Source organism: Podarcis bocagei (genome assembly GCF_964188305.1).
Source record: "Podarcis bocagei genome assembly, chromosome: 7".
Taxonomy (NCBI): Eukaryota; Metazoa; Chordata; class Lepidosauria; order Squamata; family Lacertidae; genus Podarcis; species Podarcis bocagei.
The window spans coordinates 70497790-70513643 of record NC_138132.1 but is presented as its reverse complement, the minus strand read 5'-3'; the positions used below and the strand labels follow the sequence as shown (position 1 = coordinate 70513643).

The following is a 15854-nucleotide window of genomic DNA, read 5'->3' as shown; positions in this document are numbered from 1 at the left end:
GTGTTGTGATGCAATTTTCTCCTAATATGCACAAGTTCATATGCAATTTCCCCTAAGAAACACACTTTGGCAAAGCAATCTCCCCCTATAGAATACAGTTTTGAACGTCATTTTCCCCACTAACAGGTGTGTTTTTTTTTTGACACCCTGTCCCCTGGTAGAGGCATTTACTTGGTCGGAGAACCGCACTGCAAAATTCAGAGAAGTGTAAATTTTGAATAATGGTTGCACTTCTATTTAGGGAAGTACAAATTTCCATACGTTTGCCTTTAAATGTGAGAGGAATTGAATCCCCCTGCCCCCATCCAGCCCTTGCTGCAATATGACAACCCCACATCTCATCTAGGGGTGCTATAAATATATAGGATTTATATATCCTATATATTTATAGGATTCGCTCCAAAGAGCTTGGGCTACATGGCAACCACATAGTGATTCCTTCTGGCTTCCTGACATGTCCCTAGCTGTTAATTTCCACATCACATTTGAGCTTCCGCATGACAAAGAACTATAGTGGGATGTAGTGCAAGTTTAGTACTCGTTTCCATGCTATTTGCAAATGATTTTCTTCTTTTTCCTGGAAGCAAGTAGCACATGAAGCTCAGCTTACACCATATTCTGCTGCATTTCTGGAAGGGGCTTTTACGTTATGTGGAAGCACAAATATAATGTGGAAATTCACAGATAGAGCACAATCAGGAAAATGGAATAAACTGCTGTGTGAATGCCGCCCAGGTGTGGAGAAGCTGTGTTGCAATCAATAGCATTTCCATGCTCTAGGGCACGAGTGTGTTTGTCTGTAGGGCTTCCTTTGCAAACAGCTGTGCTCAATGTACAAGCATCAGAGAGTGGATCTGAGGCAGAGTCACAATATCAGGGATGGGGCAAGGTGGGGCTCCCTATTTCTGCTTCACGAGCAGTCATCTAAGCCACACAGGAGTAGGACTGTTGTTGGGGTTTTTTTGGGGGGGGGGAGAAGGCACACACCATGCGGCTAAGGCCCCAAAGTGGTCTTATGCCTTCCCTCCAAAGCCAGCATGAAGAGAAAAGGCTCGTGAGCAGCTGTTCCAGAGGCAGTTCGCTCGCTGGGACCGCTTGCTTCCGTGTCACACGCGGGAAGCCATGGCATACATTTTGCAAGTGACTATGGGTGAATGGTGTGTCGGGCGCTGAGGTATCCTGCGGGGGGCAGCACCTGCATTGGAAAGAAGAATTGAAGTCACAATATTTAGAAATCGACGTGGCCCTCTCTAGTGCTCTTGGAGAGTGGTGCATACACAGTGGCGTATCATGGGTTGCCTCTGCCCGGGGCAAGGAACATATTGTACCCCCTAAGCGGCATTTCCATGTGGTGCTGATGTCGCTACCGGACAGAGCTTCAGTGCAGCGGCTGGACATGTGCGTGCGCCTCCTTCGGCTGGGGCATCACCACCGCAGCAAGTCTCACTGTCCGCCCACTGTCTGCTGGTGGGGGGGGGGCACCGCACAGCCAAGGTATGCAAGGGCCCATCCTCTCCCAGCTCCTGCCTGGCGCGCTCTTCAGGTGAGGCAGGCAGGCAGGACAGGAAGCACCTCTGGTTGGGGCAAAAGCTGCAGAGGCACACTCCTAAAAAAAATTGCGCTTGGAGCAATCACCCCGGTAGTCCCACCACCATGCTACACCATTGTGCATACATTATCTTGTAACAGCCCTGCTAGGTTATCTTCTCCCATGCTGGAGAGAGGGCACTGTGAGCAGGGTTTCCTGACATCACCTCTAAATTGTCACTGTTGGGTGGGAGGAATTCAGCTAGGGCCCATCATCCCTAGGCAGCATGGCTAGTAGCTAGTAGGGCGGTTAGAACCTGTAGCCCAAGAATATCTGGAGAATGTAAGAGCATAAGGAGAGCCCTGCAGAATCAGGCCAAAGGCCCATCTAGTCCAGCATCCTGGGGCCAACCAGATGCCCATTAGGGGAAGCCCCCAAGCAGGATCTGAGCACGACAGCAACCCTGCCCCCTTGTGGTTCCCGGCAACTGGTATTCCAAAGCATAATGTCTCCAACAGTGGAGGCAGAACATAGTGATAACTGGCTAGTAGCCATCGATAGCCTCCCTGAATTTGTCTAGTCCTCCTGTAAAGGTATCCAAGTTGGTGGCTCACACTACCTCTTAGTACAGTGAGTTCCATAATTTAACCATGACTTGTGTGAAGAAGTACTTTTCTCTGTCCTGAGTCCTCCTACGTTTGGTTTTCTTGGATGGCCCCAGGTCCTAGCATTATAGGGAGGCACAAGTTTCCTACCCCTCCCTTAGGACAATTGGGGATAGCCACAGTCAGTGATAACTACTATGGTTTTTCCTCTTACACCACCTTTGCTGCTGTCTCTGAACTCTTAACTCTTCGTACTGACCTCCTGTGGTGGCAGAAAGGCAGCAAGTCAACACAATGGCCGCCACGAAGCATCCTGAGGACCCCACCATTCCCAGCCAGCAAGACCATCCAAAGTCATAATGGACTCCCAAGAACACACTGTGCAAGACAAGAGTGGTCCTCTCCATATAGATGTCAACGGCATACCAGACAGAGCCCACCAGTCCAAGGACACCTGGTGGGCCAAGAAAACACAATTCTCTCAAGAAAGGCATAGGCGTTAGTCCATATGCTGGGCCAATACCCAAATCCCTCCATATATGTTCATATATGTGGCAAACCTGCTCCATATCAACTGGCCAGGGGTCGCAAACCATTTTGGGCCAGTGGGCATATTTGGGCCAGTCACAAAATGGCTGCCCTGAGGTGTGCAGCATAACACAAAATGGCTGCTGGCTGTAGGCGTGGGCGCATAACACAAAATGGCTTCCATTGTGAGTCATGGCACAACACAGGATGGCTGTCTTATCTAAAGGAGCAGAAAAGGAGACCTGGATGGAAAACAGTGTGGTCCTGTCCTAGAATCAGGGCCAATGCATCCCGCTGTGTAATTATGAGGGATGAGAGACGTTGTACAGGAGACTCCACTTTCCACCTCAAGGCTTGCCTCAGTAGCTGTCCTGGTCGATAACAACAAAGCCAGACCCCAATGGAAAAGGCGCTTACTTCCGACTCCCAGGACTAATCCTGACGAATAGCGCATCTTCAGCTTAACGTGCGGCTCGTCCTTGAGAAACTTGATGCAGTCGAGGCCCAGCGCCAGCAAGACTAACGCGAATCCCGAGAGGATGTCAGCTGTGATCAGCAATGCTCGAGTCACCACAATCTTCACTGAGAAGGGACAGCAAAATACAAGGTAGTTGAAGGTCAGTCAGAGAAGCATCTGACTGGCCTGGCGTCCCCTGGCTGACTCTGTTGGGAGGAACCTTGAAGGTCTGTTTAATACTGAGCCAGCTCATTTGTCCACCTAGACCATCAGTGTCTACACCAGTGGGCAGTAGCTCCCCAGGATTTCTCGCAGAAGTCCCTCCCATTTCTCTACCCGGATTAAAATGGGACCTTCTGCATGCATATCAGGAGCTATAACCACTGAGCTAGGTCCCTTTCCTAAAATTAAAGCAAGGTGCCAGATAAAGAGTTGATTTAAATAGAAACATAAGAAGCTAACATACTGAGTCATTGGTGCATCCAGCTCATGATTGATGATTCTCTACACTGACTGGAAGCAGCTATACAGGAGTTCAGGCAGGGGTCTCTCCTAGGATACTTGGAGATGCCAGGGATTGAACCAGCAACCTTCTGCATGCAGAGCAGATGTTTTACCACTAAGCTATGGCTCTTCCCCCCTGGTTCTTCCCTGCTCAAGCTGGCACCTGACCTGTCTTCTGATTACCTCTCTGCCTCTGCCTCTTCCTCTAGCTCCTGCTTCCTTATTTACCTAATCTGGTGCCTCTGACCTCCAGCCCATCCAAGATTGTGCCTCCTGCCCATGCCCCATTTTGCAGACCAGACCCTTCAAGAGTCACCATTTTCCAGGAACAGTTCCAGTTTACAGAAGCCGTCCCGGTTTCTGATTAGATCCCGGAATGCCCCACTTTTCCTTAGGAAGTCTCTACAGTGGTACCTCGGGTTAAGAACTTAATTCGTTCTGGAGGTCCGTTCTTAACCTGAAACTGTTCTTAACCTGAGATACCACTTTAGCTAATGGGGCCTCCAGTTGCTGCCACACCGCCGCCATGCGATTTCTGTTCTTATCCTGAAGCAAGGTTCTTAACCCGAGGTACTATTTCTGGGTTAGCGGAGTCTGTAACCTGAAGCGTCTGTAACCTGAAGCATCTGTAACCTGAGGTACCACTGTATTTTCATCGGATAAATGTTGGAGGGTTTGGAGTTACATAACCCCTGAGCCAAGGAGATAAGTAACTGTACAACTTTTAGAAGACATCTGTATAGGGAAGTTTTAAAAAAACTTTTAATGTTTTATTATGTTTTTATATATGTTGGGAAGCCGCCCAGAGTGGCTGGGGCAACCCACTCAAATGGGCAGGGTATAAATAATAAAATTGTTGCTGTTGTTATATAGGACATCCCTATTGTTATTGGAGAAATGTTGGAGGGTATGATTTTGGCTGAAGCCTGTTCCAGGCTAGCACTACCCCCATCCAACTCTAAAAATGTAGGGCAGTGTTATTACCCCTATACTGCCGAAAAACAAGCTGAGGCTGAGAGAGATACAGCTTGCCAAAGAGTATTTGCATTGCCACAGATCACGGGCACATTATTATCATCACTATAGGCCACAGGTGGAGAACTGTACTGGGGCTCCCGATTTGACCCATGAGGTCATGCCTTGTGCAGTGCAAGCCCCAATAACCAGACAACGGCCGGGGCCTCAGTGCGCAGCTCTATTTAAAGAAAAGCTCCCCTGATGTCATTGTGATGTCAGATGATTGACAGGTCAAACTTGGCCCATGGAGGGGGGGGGCAGGAGATAAAGATTTGGCCCATCAGTTCCAAATCCAGTTCTCCACCCACTGACGTAAGCCTATCCAACCTTACTTTAAAGAGGACTCTCCACTGGTCAACCCTCATCTCTGCATTTTTACTCCACCCCTGGAGGCCTGATCATCAGTTCCAGCCCTTTTAGCAATCTTAACATGCTCGGAAACCCATCCCAGCACCTCCAACAATTGGGGCCAACTGTAGAAGGGGAGGGTCGCAATTGTGCAAAAGGCTGAGAAAGCTTGAATGCACCCGAAGATGCTTCAGCCCATCAGCTGTTGGAGACTTACAGGGATGCTCTGCTAAAATGGAGTCGTACTGGTCGCAGGTCCTGATGCCGTCTTGCATGTTGGTGACACACTCCCTCCACAGTCCTCGGCATTTGTGGCTGACCTGCAAAGAACATCATCGGACGTTTTGGGTGCAAAAAGGGGTGTTGCTTGGGGCTGAGACAAATAGAGAAAGAGACCTCCACATTTCCAGGCTATCGCTGTACCTTTAAGCTTACTGTTTTATCTCATTGGTTTTTAATAACAACAACAACAACAACAACAACAACAACAACAACAACAACAACAATAACAACAACAACAACAACAACAACAACAACAATAACAATAACAATAATAATTTATTTATACCCCGCTCTCCCCAGCCAAGACTGGGCTCAGGGCGGCTAACACCAAATATAAATACAGTAAAAACATTTTAAAACAAAACAAAAACAAAACAAAAAACAAACAAACAGTTGATTAAAATATAAGTTAGAATACAGTTTAAAATGCAGCTTAAAATGCAGCCTTGTTTTAGTGGTAGCCTATAGATCAAAGCCATAAGGGGAGAAAATGTCAAATATTCACCGGGGCCAACTATCCATGCTGGTCCTACATGGGCCAGCAAAAAGAGCCGAGGGAAAATTTATATACAAAATCCCACATTAGGAGTTCCATCAAAATAAATAAATAAAGGGGGGGGGGGTGTTAGACTGAGTTTAGCCCAAAGGCCAGGCGGAACAGCACTGTCTTGCAGGCCCTGTGGAAAGATGTCAAATCCCGCAGGGCCCTAGTCTTTAGTGACAGAGTGTTCCACCAGGCCGGGGCCAGAGCTGAAAAGGACTGGATGTTTTAGACTGAAACATCTTAGGTTGCATCCTATTTACAACTTCCTCCACCTACTCTGACTTCTCTTTTGGACCTCAAGATGAGAGGGCACCTTGGGTCCATCCTCTGAGAACAAAGGAGCAAGCATGGCTGCCTTTGTATTGCCCAGATTAATTGGTTAGGATAGAATGAAAAAATGTCCCTATCCAAGTTATGTACTACCTATAATAAACTACCGTATTTTTCGCCCTATAGGACGCACTTTTTCCCCTCCAAAAATGAAGGGGAAATCTGGGTGCGTCCTATGGGGCGAATGCAGGCTTTTGCTGAAGCTTGGAGAGCGAGAGGGGTCGGTGCGCACCGACCCCTCTCGCTCTCCAGGCTTCAGGAAGACATCCGCAGCGTGGGGAGCCCTGCAGGAGTTCCCCGCAGGGCTCCCCACACTGCGGATAGCAGCCTGCCGCCCGGCGGGCGGGGCGCCCTGAAGCAGCGCGCCCCTCGCGCCGGGCAGACATCGGCCAGCCCCACAAGCTCGGGGGACAGCAGGGAGGCGCAGCGCCGCCATCCCGCTGTTCCTCAACCTGGTTCGGTTTCCCCGACCTGCTTTGGGGGGGGGGAAATAAAGGGGGAAAAAATTCCCTTTATTCCCCCCCAAAAAAACCAGGTGCGTCCTATGGGACGGAGCGTCCTATGGGACGAAAAATACGGTACTTTTCTTACTCCACAAGCATCTCTGCATGTTGGATTGCAACAGGTAAAGTTGACTCTGCAACTGGATTCTCAAGCCCTATGCTACTCACTTTTCACAGCAAAGAGCTCCAATAGGTAATTGGGCTCAGTTCCTGTTGTGATTAGGGACACGGGTGGCGCTGTGGTCTAAACCACCGAGCCTCTTGGGCTTGCTGATCAGAAGGTTGGCGGTTTGTATCTGTGTGATAGTGTGAGCTCCTGTTGCTCTGTCCCAGCTTAGCAGTTCAACATAGCAGTTCAAAAGCATACCAGTACCTTTTCCTCACCTATTATTTATTATATTAGTGCTACTGCTGCTGCTACTACTATAACTAGTTGGTTGCCTAACACAGGGCTGGTTTACAATCAAATTTCATCAAGTACCCCAGGAGAGACGAACACTTTAGCTGCCAAAATGTGCCCATTTTGCAGGCAGGGAGCCTGACAGTAGGTGGCGCCAGAGCCAATGACAGAAAGAGCAAAGTGATTCCAGTTTCACCCCCATCCTCCTCCCTGTTGAGTTCTGCAAAAGGCAACACTGAGACTAAGGAGTGGGGAGCCAACAGGCAGCCCCACCCTCTGAACTTGTTGTAAGCAGGTAGAGATGTGGGAGAGCCTGGCTGAGGGCAGATTGAACTGCCTCCACTGGATGTAAAGGTTGGCCCCAGGTGGGCATGGCCAGGGAAAGCACTCCACAAGCAGAGAAGGGTGACCGCAACCTTTCTTATTATGCAGAGGCCCTGAGGGAAGGGGGATGCAATGATAGATCTGGAGAATAGGGAATGGTTGCATATATAGGCACCAAGCTAGCTACCCCAGCGTAGTAGAACATGCTGGAGCTCAGCTACCTGTTCCTGTTCCTCGTCCTCACCTCCAAGCTGTCATCAGCATTAACCATCCAGCAGTCGGTCCATGTGGCCGCAACCAGGAAGAGGGTTGAAATGAGAGCGACGCAGAAGGACATCAGTTGCAAAGCCACCGCCATTGGGAGAACTACAAAGGGCTAGGAGGAGACACACGTAAGGCTCTGGGTATCTCTCCATCCTCACCCTGCCCAAAATTGCCATGGCTTCCCCCCAAATTGCAGCAACCTCTGAGCTTTGCTCCCAACAATGGATTCCAGCTTGTCCCCTGTTTGCTTTGGGTGGGGAGACGGGTGTCGTTTGAAAAAAACTTACAGAATGCAGACACACAAACATTGCAGGAGATTGGACTAGATGCTCCTTTGAACCCCTCCCAACGCTACAATTCTATAATTCTATGAAACGCACCTGTGCTCAGAGTCCACATATATGCACTCTGCTCCCAAGAGACTGTCAGAATCATATATATTTTTTGTTTCATGCTGATTTCCTTGACCAATGGCTTGAGGAAAATCGAGTTAGGCAAGCATGAAAAGACTTCCACCCTTACAAAAATAAAAATAAATAAAAATAAAGGGTTGCACAATTATGCCAATTCCAAGCACCTGAATTGTCCTCTGTGCTGCCAGCTTTGCCACATTAAAAAAAGTGTCCCCCAAGGAATAAGGTAAGCTAGAACTTTTTTAAAAAACGACATACTAATGTAGCAAAATTAACGTTTGAGGCTGAAGGAAATCTCCACATGGCGGTGAGAAAACAAAGGGTTTTATTGCTAGCAATAATGGCTCAGCGGGATCACGCTCCAAAAGCTGAACAAAGCCCAAAAGAGTGAGGCCTGCTTTATATACCATACATAGCTGTTATCTGTTAAAGCAATACAGTGGTACCTCTGGTTACGTACTTAATTCGTTCCAGAGGTCCGTTCTTAACCTGAAACTGTTCTTAACCTGAAGCACCACTTTAGCTAATGGGGCTTCCTGCTGCCGCTGCGCTGCCGCCACACGATTTCTGTTCACATCCTGAAGCAAAGTTCTTAACCCGAGGTACTATTTCTGGGTTAGCGGAGTCTGTAACCTGAAGCATCTGTAACCCAAGGTACCACTGTACATATGCATAAACTTCCTCCAATCTAAAGTTACAACACAATACTAATTATACCATGTATGGTCTTTCCTTTATTACCTATTCATTAGGCAAGGAAACAAAGGACTCTCTCTTGTCAAATGTAGACACTTAGGAATGTTGTTTACAACCTTGGGACTAAAGCTGCTCCTAACACGAGATAAGGCATAAGGCCCCTAGCCTGGCTAGTTAGCTGAGCTTATAGGTCTCTATGTGCATCACTAAGACCTAGGAAGAAGCACAAAGAACAAAACTCAAGGGCCCTGGCTTCTTTGGTTCACAGGAATTTGGGTGGATTTTCTTTTTAAAAGCTCAGTGCTCTCTACACTGACTGGCAGCATCTCTCCAGGTCTGACCCAGCCATACCTGGACATGCCAGGAACTGAACCTGGGAGTTTCTGCATGCAGGTCAGATGCTCTGCCTCTGAGCTATTAATGATTTTAAGTTTTCGCCCGAACGGTCTGGTCGTGTTCAGGGGGACAGGAAGGAAAGCGACTGACTCAACTCGGGGCACCAGGGGAAGAAGGCATGATGGCCATGTGTTGATGGAAAGGGTGACAAAGGATGCCCCGAGATTCTCTGTGTTTTGTAGGAGGGATCCTAGCACATGCCATAATTGTAGGCTTGTGCAATGAAATCAGATCAAAGCGCTCTGTCACCCTTTTGGAACAAATCCACTTTTGAAAAATAAATAAAAGGGAAGCAGATTTCTATGGGGAAGGCAGCAAAAAGTCCTGCAAGCACACCAGAACAAATTGCTCACTGACTGCTCATTGTTGTATAACAGCCCCGCAAACTAATCACAACAAACATTCATTCAAGACTGAACTAAAGCCCCATCTGCACTGCAGTAGCATATCACTGTCAACAGTGATGGCTTTTCCCCAAGGAATCCAAGAACTGTACTTTGTTAAGGGTGCAGAGAGTTGGTAGGAGACCCTATTCCTCCCACAGAGCTAAAACTCCCAGAGTGGTTTAACAACTGATCCCTCTTCCCAGGGAACTCTGGGATCTGTTAGCTCTGTGAAGGGAACAGAAATTCTCTGTGTTTTGATTCAGTGATTATTTTGGAGAAAGTGACTTTGTTAGGCTTTCCTTTAAATGTGAACTTAATTTGATTCCTCCGCCATTTCTAAAAAAACCCTCCCATCTTTCCAGAAAGAAAATAAGACTGTAAGAATCCCTACAACAGGTTAGGATTATTTTCCTCCTACCCCTGTCCTATTGGAGGTGGAAACAGGAGACTGTAGGAGAGGCCCTTAACTCAGTGACAGAGCCTCTCTCATGGACCACAACACCCTCCCAAGGAAGATCACAACATTAGGAGTTTACCTTTAAGTCGGGTGCACAAGGGCCTCTGCTTCTGTCATCTTTGCGAAGAAGATCCTACAGAACGTCTGAAGAGAAGCCAGAAATTCAGGTTAAGTCTTTTCCAGGAGTTTTAAAATGTCAATAAGGTGACATGAGTTTGCACCACCAAACCCAGGAACCGTCACCTGGCAGTACAGGGGGCAGAATTGAACCCCACCTGACAGCCCTGCCACTGGCCTGTTTAGTAGCAATTGAAACTGTCTCTGGATCAGAGTCCTTAAAAAAAAAATAATAAAATCCAAGCCATGTCAGCTGTGTTTTGGGCTTTAACAGCATGGTGGGCTTCCTTGCAATTAAAATGGCTATGGGTCAGAAAGCATAAACAGGTATTGGCATCTTTGGGAGCTTGGCAGGCAATACTGGCACGCAGCAGTGAGCCCTCCCTCCAGAACTAAATCCATCACTTCTTCACTGAGGATCAAGGCTACATCAATTATTTCCGGAATTAGAGGTTCCAGTCAACCTCTCCAAAAGAAAGGCTGGGAGCTTTTCCTGCGGGGTCCCTGGGTTCCTGGTAGAGGTTTTGTTCAGAGGTCAAGAATGCAATGATTTTGCTAAATCGGACCAAAATCCATCTTAGTCTGGTATTCTGTTGCCAACAGTGGCCAGCGGGATCCGGGGCGGCTGGTGCCCATTGGACAAAAGGGAGGGAGCCCAACAGTAGGTGGCGCTAGAGCCAATGACAGGCAAAGCCAAGCAATGCTAGCTTTCTCCCCATCCTCTTCCCTGCTGAGTTCTACAAGGGGTGACCCTGAGACTAAAGAGGAAGAGCTCTCTCTTGAGAGACAAGATGTCAGGATATCTCAGTTGGTAGAGCAGGCAATTCTTAGTCTCAGGGCTGTGAGTTCAAAATCCCTGCATTGCAGGGGGGTTGGACAATTGATGCAAACGGCCCCTTCCAAATCTACAATTCTATGACCTGTGATTAAGACTGCAGCTTTGGTGCAGAAAAGGCCCTCTCTTCCTGTTTCCCAAGTCTGCAGCTGGAATTGTCCCATGTGCTTGTTCCCAGTGCCTGCAAAGTGTGGGTGCCTCCTCTTGATGCTGAGCATTAAGATAACAGGTTGGAGCTGCCATTGTTGCCGTGAACAGTTAAATCATTCTCACAGCTGCTTCATTTGCCTTGAGCATCAGACAAGAGGCTGCTTGCTGGGCCCTTCCAAACAGAAGTGTCTGTTAAAACGGAAGAAAGGGCTTCTGTGTTTGGTATGAAGCATTCTGGAGCTCTGCCAGACAGCTCAAAGTCTTGAGGCCGGTTCAGGAGGGCCACTTAGATTGCTTTGTTGCCTGGGGTTCCGAAAAGGTTCAGAGAAGATCATTTATCGGACTTTTCAACCAGGTCCACCCTCCCCCTCCTCTTATCTGGACCAAGGATGGATAAGCCCAAAACCTCCTGCAAGATGAGCTTTGATGCTCAAAGACAGCGCAGTGCACACCAGCTATTTGGGGACGTAAATCTTGAGCTGGGAAGTCTGGCCTGACTCAAATCTGATATTTTCTTTTCATTGCCATGAACTCGCTAGGCGAAGGTTGGCAGGTCACCATTTTCTCAGCCCTGACTTCTTTTGTTTGTGACATGGGAAGTAAGAGCACTTGTAAGTTTGTAAACCATTACGTCCTTTGCCCCACAGGTTTAAAACACATGCCTTCCCACAAAGATTCCTGGAAATGGTTGCTTATTATATGTGCTGGCTGCTTTGTGTGGGGGGAAAGTCAGTTCCCAGGTGTCCTTTACATGTATGGTGGGTGTGCAACAGAGTTCACTTTGGGTATCCTTTGGAGGAGAGCATGCTGCCATTTTTAATACAGTGGTACCTTGGGTTAAGTACTTAATTCGTTCCGGAGGTCTGTTCTTAACCTGAAACTGTTCTTAACCTGAAGCACCACTTTAGCTAATGGGGCCTCCTGCTGCTGCCGTGCCGCCAGAGCATGATTTCTGTTCTCAACCTGAAGCAAAGTTCTTAACCCGATATAATATTTCCGGGTTAGCAGAGTCTGTAACCTGAAGCGTATGTAACCCGAGGTACCACTGTATACTGTATGTAATACTGGCTTACATGCCACAGGTGGAAGTGCGATTTTCAGAGTCCTGGGCCAGGTGTCAGTGTGCCATGTACAGTGGTACCTTGGGTTACAGATGCTCTAGGTTACAGACGCTTCAGGTTACAGACTCTGCTAACCCAAAAATAGTACCTCGGGTTAAGAACTTTGCTGCAGGATGAGAACAGAAATCGCACATCAGCGGCGCAGCAGCAGCAGCGGGAAGCCCCATTAGCTAAAGTGGTGCTTCAGGTTAAGGACAGTTTCAGGTTAAGAACGGACCTCCGGAATGAATTAAGTTCTTAAGCTGAGGTACCACTGGTACCACTGTATTTGTTGTTTTGCATGCCATTTTCAGAGGGGAAATGGTGAAGAATGCACATCATTCTAGCCTTCCATTTGAAAGTCTATCTGGTCCAAGTCTGGTTTAAAGACAGAGAAGCAGAAGAAAGGAGATAAGCTAGTTCAGTGGTTTTCAACCGGTGTGCTGTGGCACCCTGGGGTGCCTTGAATAATGGTCAGGGTGCTGCAGGCAACGCTGGCATCTGTCCCTCCTTCCCTCCCTTCTCTGATGCCCTCTCTTGTCTTCCTCCCAAAGGCTTGCACAGATGTCTGTTGCAGCAGCCCTGGCTACAAGCGCCCCAGACGAATGGTGCCTCTAGGGCTGACCAAGGGGTGCTTCCCAGGTCCCTGTGGGCTGTGGGAGGAGGCACCTCTCTATGGGGCAGGGAGGGCAGCTCAGAGACCAAGGGCGGTGGCAGCGGCTGCCTGGAGGACTCCCAAGGAGAGGGGAGAGGAGACTGAGGGAACACTCCACAAGGGAGGATGTTCAAAAAAGGGTGTGGGGCTGCCCGCTCTGCAGGCAAGGGGTGACATAACTGGGCCCCACAAGGGTGTCACAGAAAGAATGCAGTTGGTCAAGGGAGCCGTGGACTCAAAAAGGTTGAAAACCTCTGAGCTAGGTAGACTGCAGTCTTCAGCAGTATCCAACAGCAACCTGCTCCACTACTGGATCAACACCCCTGTTTAGATGGCTTAAAGAAGAACTGAGCCCAAACCAGTTCCAGGCTGGCTTGACACCCAAACGCACGCACACACCGCTTTCGGCAGCTCGTGATATCTTTGGGCCCGGCTGGTTTTTGCAGAGGCTTCTGAAGCTGCCTAGAACTTCGGAAAAGCAGCCCCAATTAGCCCACATTAGGCACAAAAGCCGCAGGGGAGAAGATTACCTCTCCTTTGCCCCCACCCCTTTCCATGGCATCCTGCGTGTGCAGACGGATTAGGTTAATTAGCGTTTCCTGCATTCATCAGTCCAAAAAATGGGAGGAAAGGTGGGGGAGTGAGAGGAATGAACGATTTGGCTCAGAGTGGCTGGTTATAGGCAGCAGCAAAGCTGAGGCTCCCCAGTAGCAACTGGACGACTAGCAAGTGGGGGGGGGGGTCCATCAGAAGCCAGGCAAAGCAGGATGCTGGCACACCAGACACAACATCATGGGGTCAAGAGAACCAAGCTGGCTGGTGGTGGGAAAGCCAGGAGTTAATTTTGCCACCAGGGATCTGCAGCTACGGCCTTGGGTTGGCTGACTTTATTGGTCTTCCCAATACAGTGGTACCTTGGGTTAAGTACTTAATTCGTTCCGGAGGTCCATTCTTAACCTGAAACTGTTCTTAACCTGAAGCACCACTTTAGCTAATGGAGTCTCCTGCTGCCGCTGCGCCGCCGCTGTGCGATTTCTGTTCTCATCCTGAAGCAAAGTTCTTAACCCAAGGTAATATTTCTGGGTTAGCGGAGTCTGTAACCTGAAGCGTCTGTAACCTGAAGCATCTGTAACCCGAGGTACCACTGTATGGGTTTCCCCTCAAGCTATAGCGATGGGCAAAGCATCCACTTTGCATGCAGAAGCTCCTAAATCCAGCCCCTGGCAGTTCCAGACCGGGCTAGGAAAGGGCCACTGTCCAGAACCCTGTTTTGCCACTGCTGGCTAAGCTAGATGTATGGGTGATCTGACTCAAGGTAAAGCCACTCCTATGTTTATATGGCTGTGTACACACCATACATTGAAAGCACATTTCTCTCTTTCCCCACCCCCCGGTTCCAAAGAATCCTGGAAACTGCGGTTCGTTAAGGGTGCTAGGAAATGTAGTTTTCTGAGGTGCCAACTGCAATTCCCAGGTTCTTGGGCTGTGTCCATGCTAAAGTACATTCAAAGCACCTTAATGCCCTGAATGAATTTTGGCCGCTGTAGTTCAACCCTCAGGGAAGCGGGTGGCGCTGTGGATTAAACCACAGAGCCTAGGGCTTGCCGATCAGAAGGTCGGCGGTTTGAATCCCTGTGACGGGGTGAGCTCCCGTTGCTCAGTCCCAGCTCCTGCCAACCTAGCAGTTCAAAAGCACGTCAAAGTGCAAGTAGATAAGTAGGTACCACTCTGGCGGGAAGGTAAATGGTGTTTCTGTGCGCTGCTCTGGTTCGCCAGAAGCGGCTTAGTTATGCTGGCCACATGACCCGGAAGCTGTACGCCGGCTCCCTAGGCCAGTAAAGCGAGATGAGCGCCGCAACCCCAGAGTCGTCCGCGACTGGACCTAACAGTCAGGGGTCCCTTTACCTTTACCTTTAGTTCAACCCTCACAGAGTTACAATTCCCAGCAAGCCTTAACAAACTGCAATTCCCAGAATTCTTTGAGAGAAAGAATGGGCTGCTTTAAAGGCACAAAGTGGACACAGCTTAAGTGGTGGCTGGGATGTGCTTTAAATGTATGGTGCATTCACAGCCTATTATGTTTTAAAGAAAGCAGTCTTCAACTTTTCCCAACCTGAGACCCACCTTTCACCCAAACATGCATTTGGCGTCCCATACCTTAATTTGTTACCTTATATTTGCATCGTGGTAGTGTGGCTGTCGTGATCCACCTTAGTGTGGGAGATTGCAGACAAATCCAGCAATGCGCATCCTTGACATTCAGCAAGTTTAAGGTAAGGTTACCAGATTTTTTTCAATGAATCCGGGGACACTTTTCAACTTCAATGGATTTTGTATGGGGACTGATTTGTAAATCCAGGGACTGTCCCCGGGAAATGGGGACATCTGGCAACCTTAGTTTAAGGGCAACCACAGAGCTGTATTACTGATAGGCAGAGACTCAGGCCATAGAAAATGTGATTGGTAGAGGGGGCTCTGTGTGATGTCATTTCCCCTCCTCTCCGGGGAGGGAAGGAACATATGTAATTTCCTGTTTCCTTCCCCTTCTTTCTCTCTCTTCAAACAGCCATGAGCGCAGACCCATGCCCTGTGCTCACTCCATTCCCAGGCTGGAGTATAGCTGTCAACTTTTCCCTTTTTTGCGGGAAATTCCCTTATTCCAGCGCCGTTTCCTGCTGCTTCCCGCTGCTATCCTGAATTGTTAGATATCCTGTAGACCGTCCCCGGGACAGGTGAGGCTATTGATCCCTTATTTTTGAGGCTGCTGATCCCTTATTTTCAAATCTGAAAGTTGACAGCTATGGGCTGGAGACTGTTTTTTTACTGTAAATATAAGTATTTTACCTGCATAGTGTTTACTGCTGCTATAACTGAGAACCAGCACAAGACTATTGAGTAAGTAAACCATATTTTAAACTTGCTTTCCATTCTGTTCTCTGATTTCTTTGTTAAGCAGAGTAAGAAGGGGAAAGCTAGCCTAATTCCTCTGCTTCAGTTCTGCTGCAATGTGTGGGA

At 48.4% G+C, this 15854-nt stretch overlaps 1 protein-coding gene across 1 annotated transcript; it reads right to left on the bottom strand.

Moving 5' to 3' along the window:
• Window positions 1–439: 439 nt before the first annotated feature.
• Window positions 440–10188, bottom strand: LOC308591122 (claudin-16-like). The gene is made up of 6 exons (XM_081201731.1): window positions 10062–10188; window positions 7615–7746; window positions 5205–5307; window positions 3079–3243; window positions 2393–2587; window positions 440–1195 (listed from the first exon to the last, which is right to left on the bottom strand). Exons 2-6 carry the CDS (start codon window positions 7726–7728, stop codon window positions 1107–1109), a joined length of 666 nt encoding a protein of 221 aa, XP_081057857.1. The 5' UTR covers window positions 7729–7746; window positions 10062–10188; the 3' UTR covers window positions 440–1106.
• Between the last annotated feature and the right edge of the window lie 5666 nt (window positions 10189–15854).

Coding starts and splice junctions, on each gene's coding strand:
- LOC308591122 (XM_081201731.1), bottom strand. CDS start 7,728: ATGGCGGTGGCTTTGCAACTGATGTCCTTCTGCGTCGCTCTCATTTCA. Junction 5,308..7,614: donor ATGCTGATGACAGCTTGGAG/GTGAGGACGAGG, acceptor TGTTCTTTGCAG/GTCAGCCACAAATGCCGAGG. Junction 3,244..5,204: donor CATTTTAGCAGAGCATCCCT/GTAAGTCTCCAA, acceptor GTCCCTTCTCAG/TGAAGATTGTGGTGACTCGA.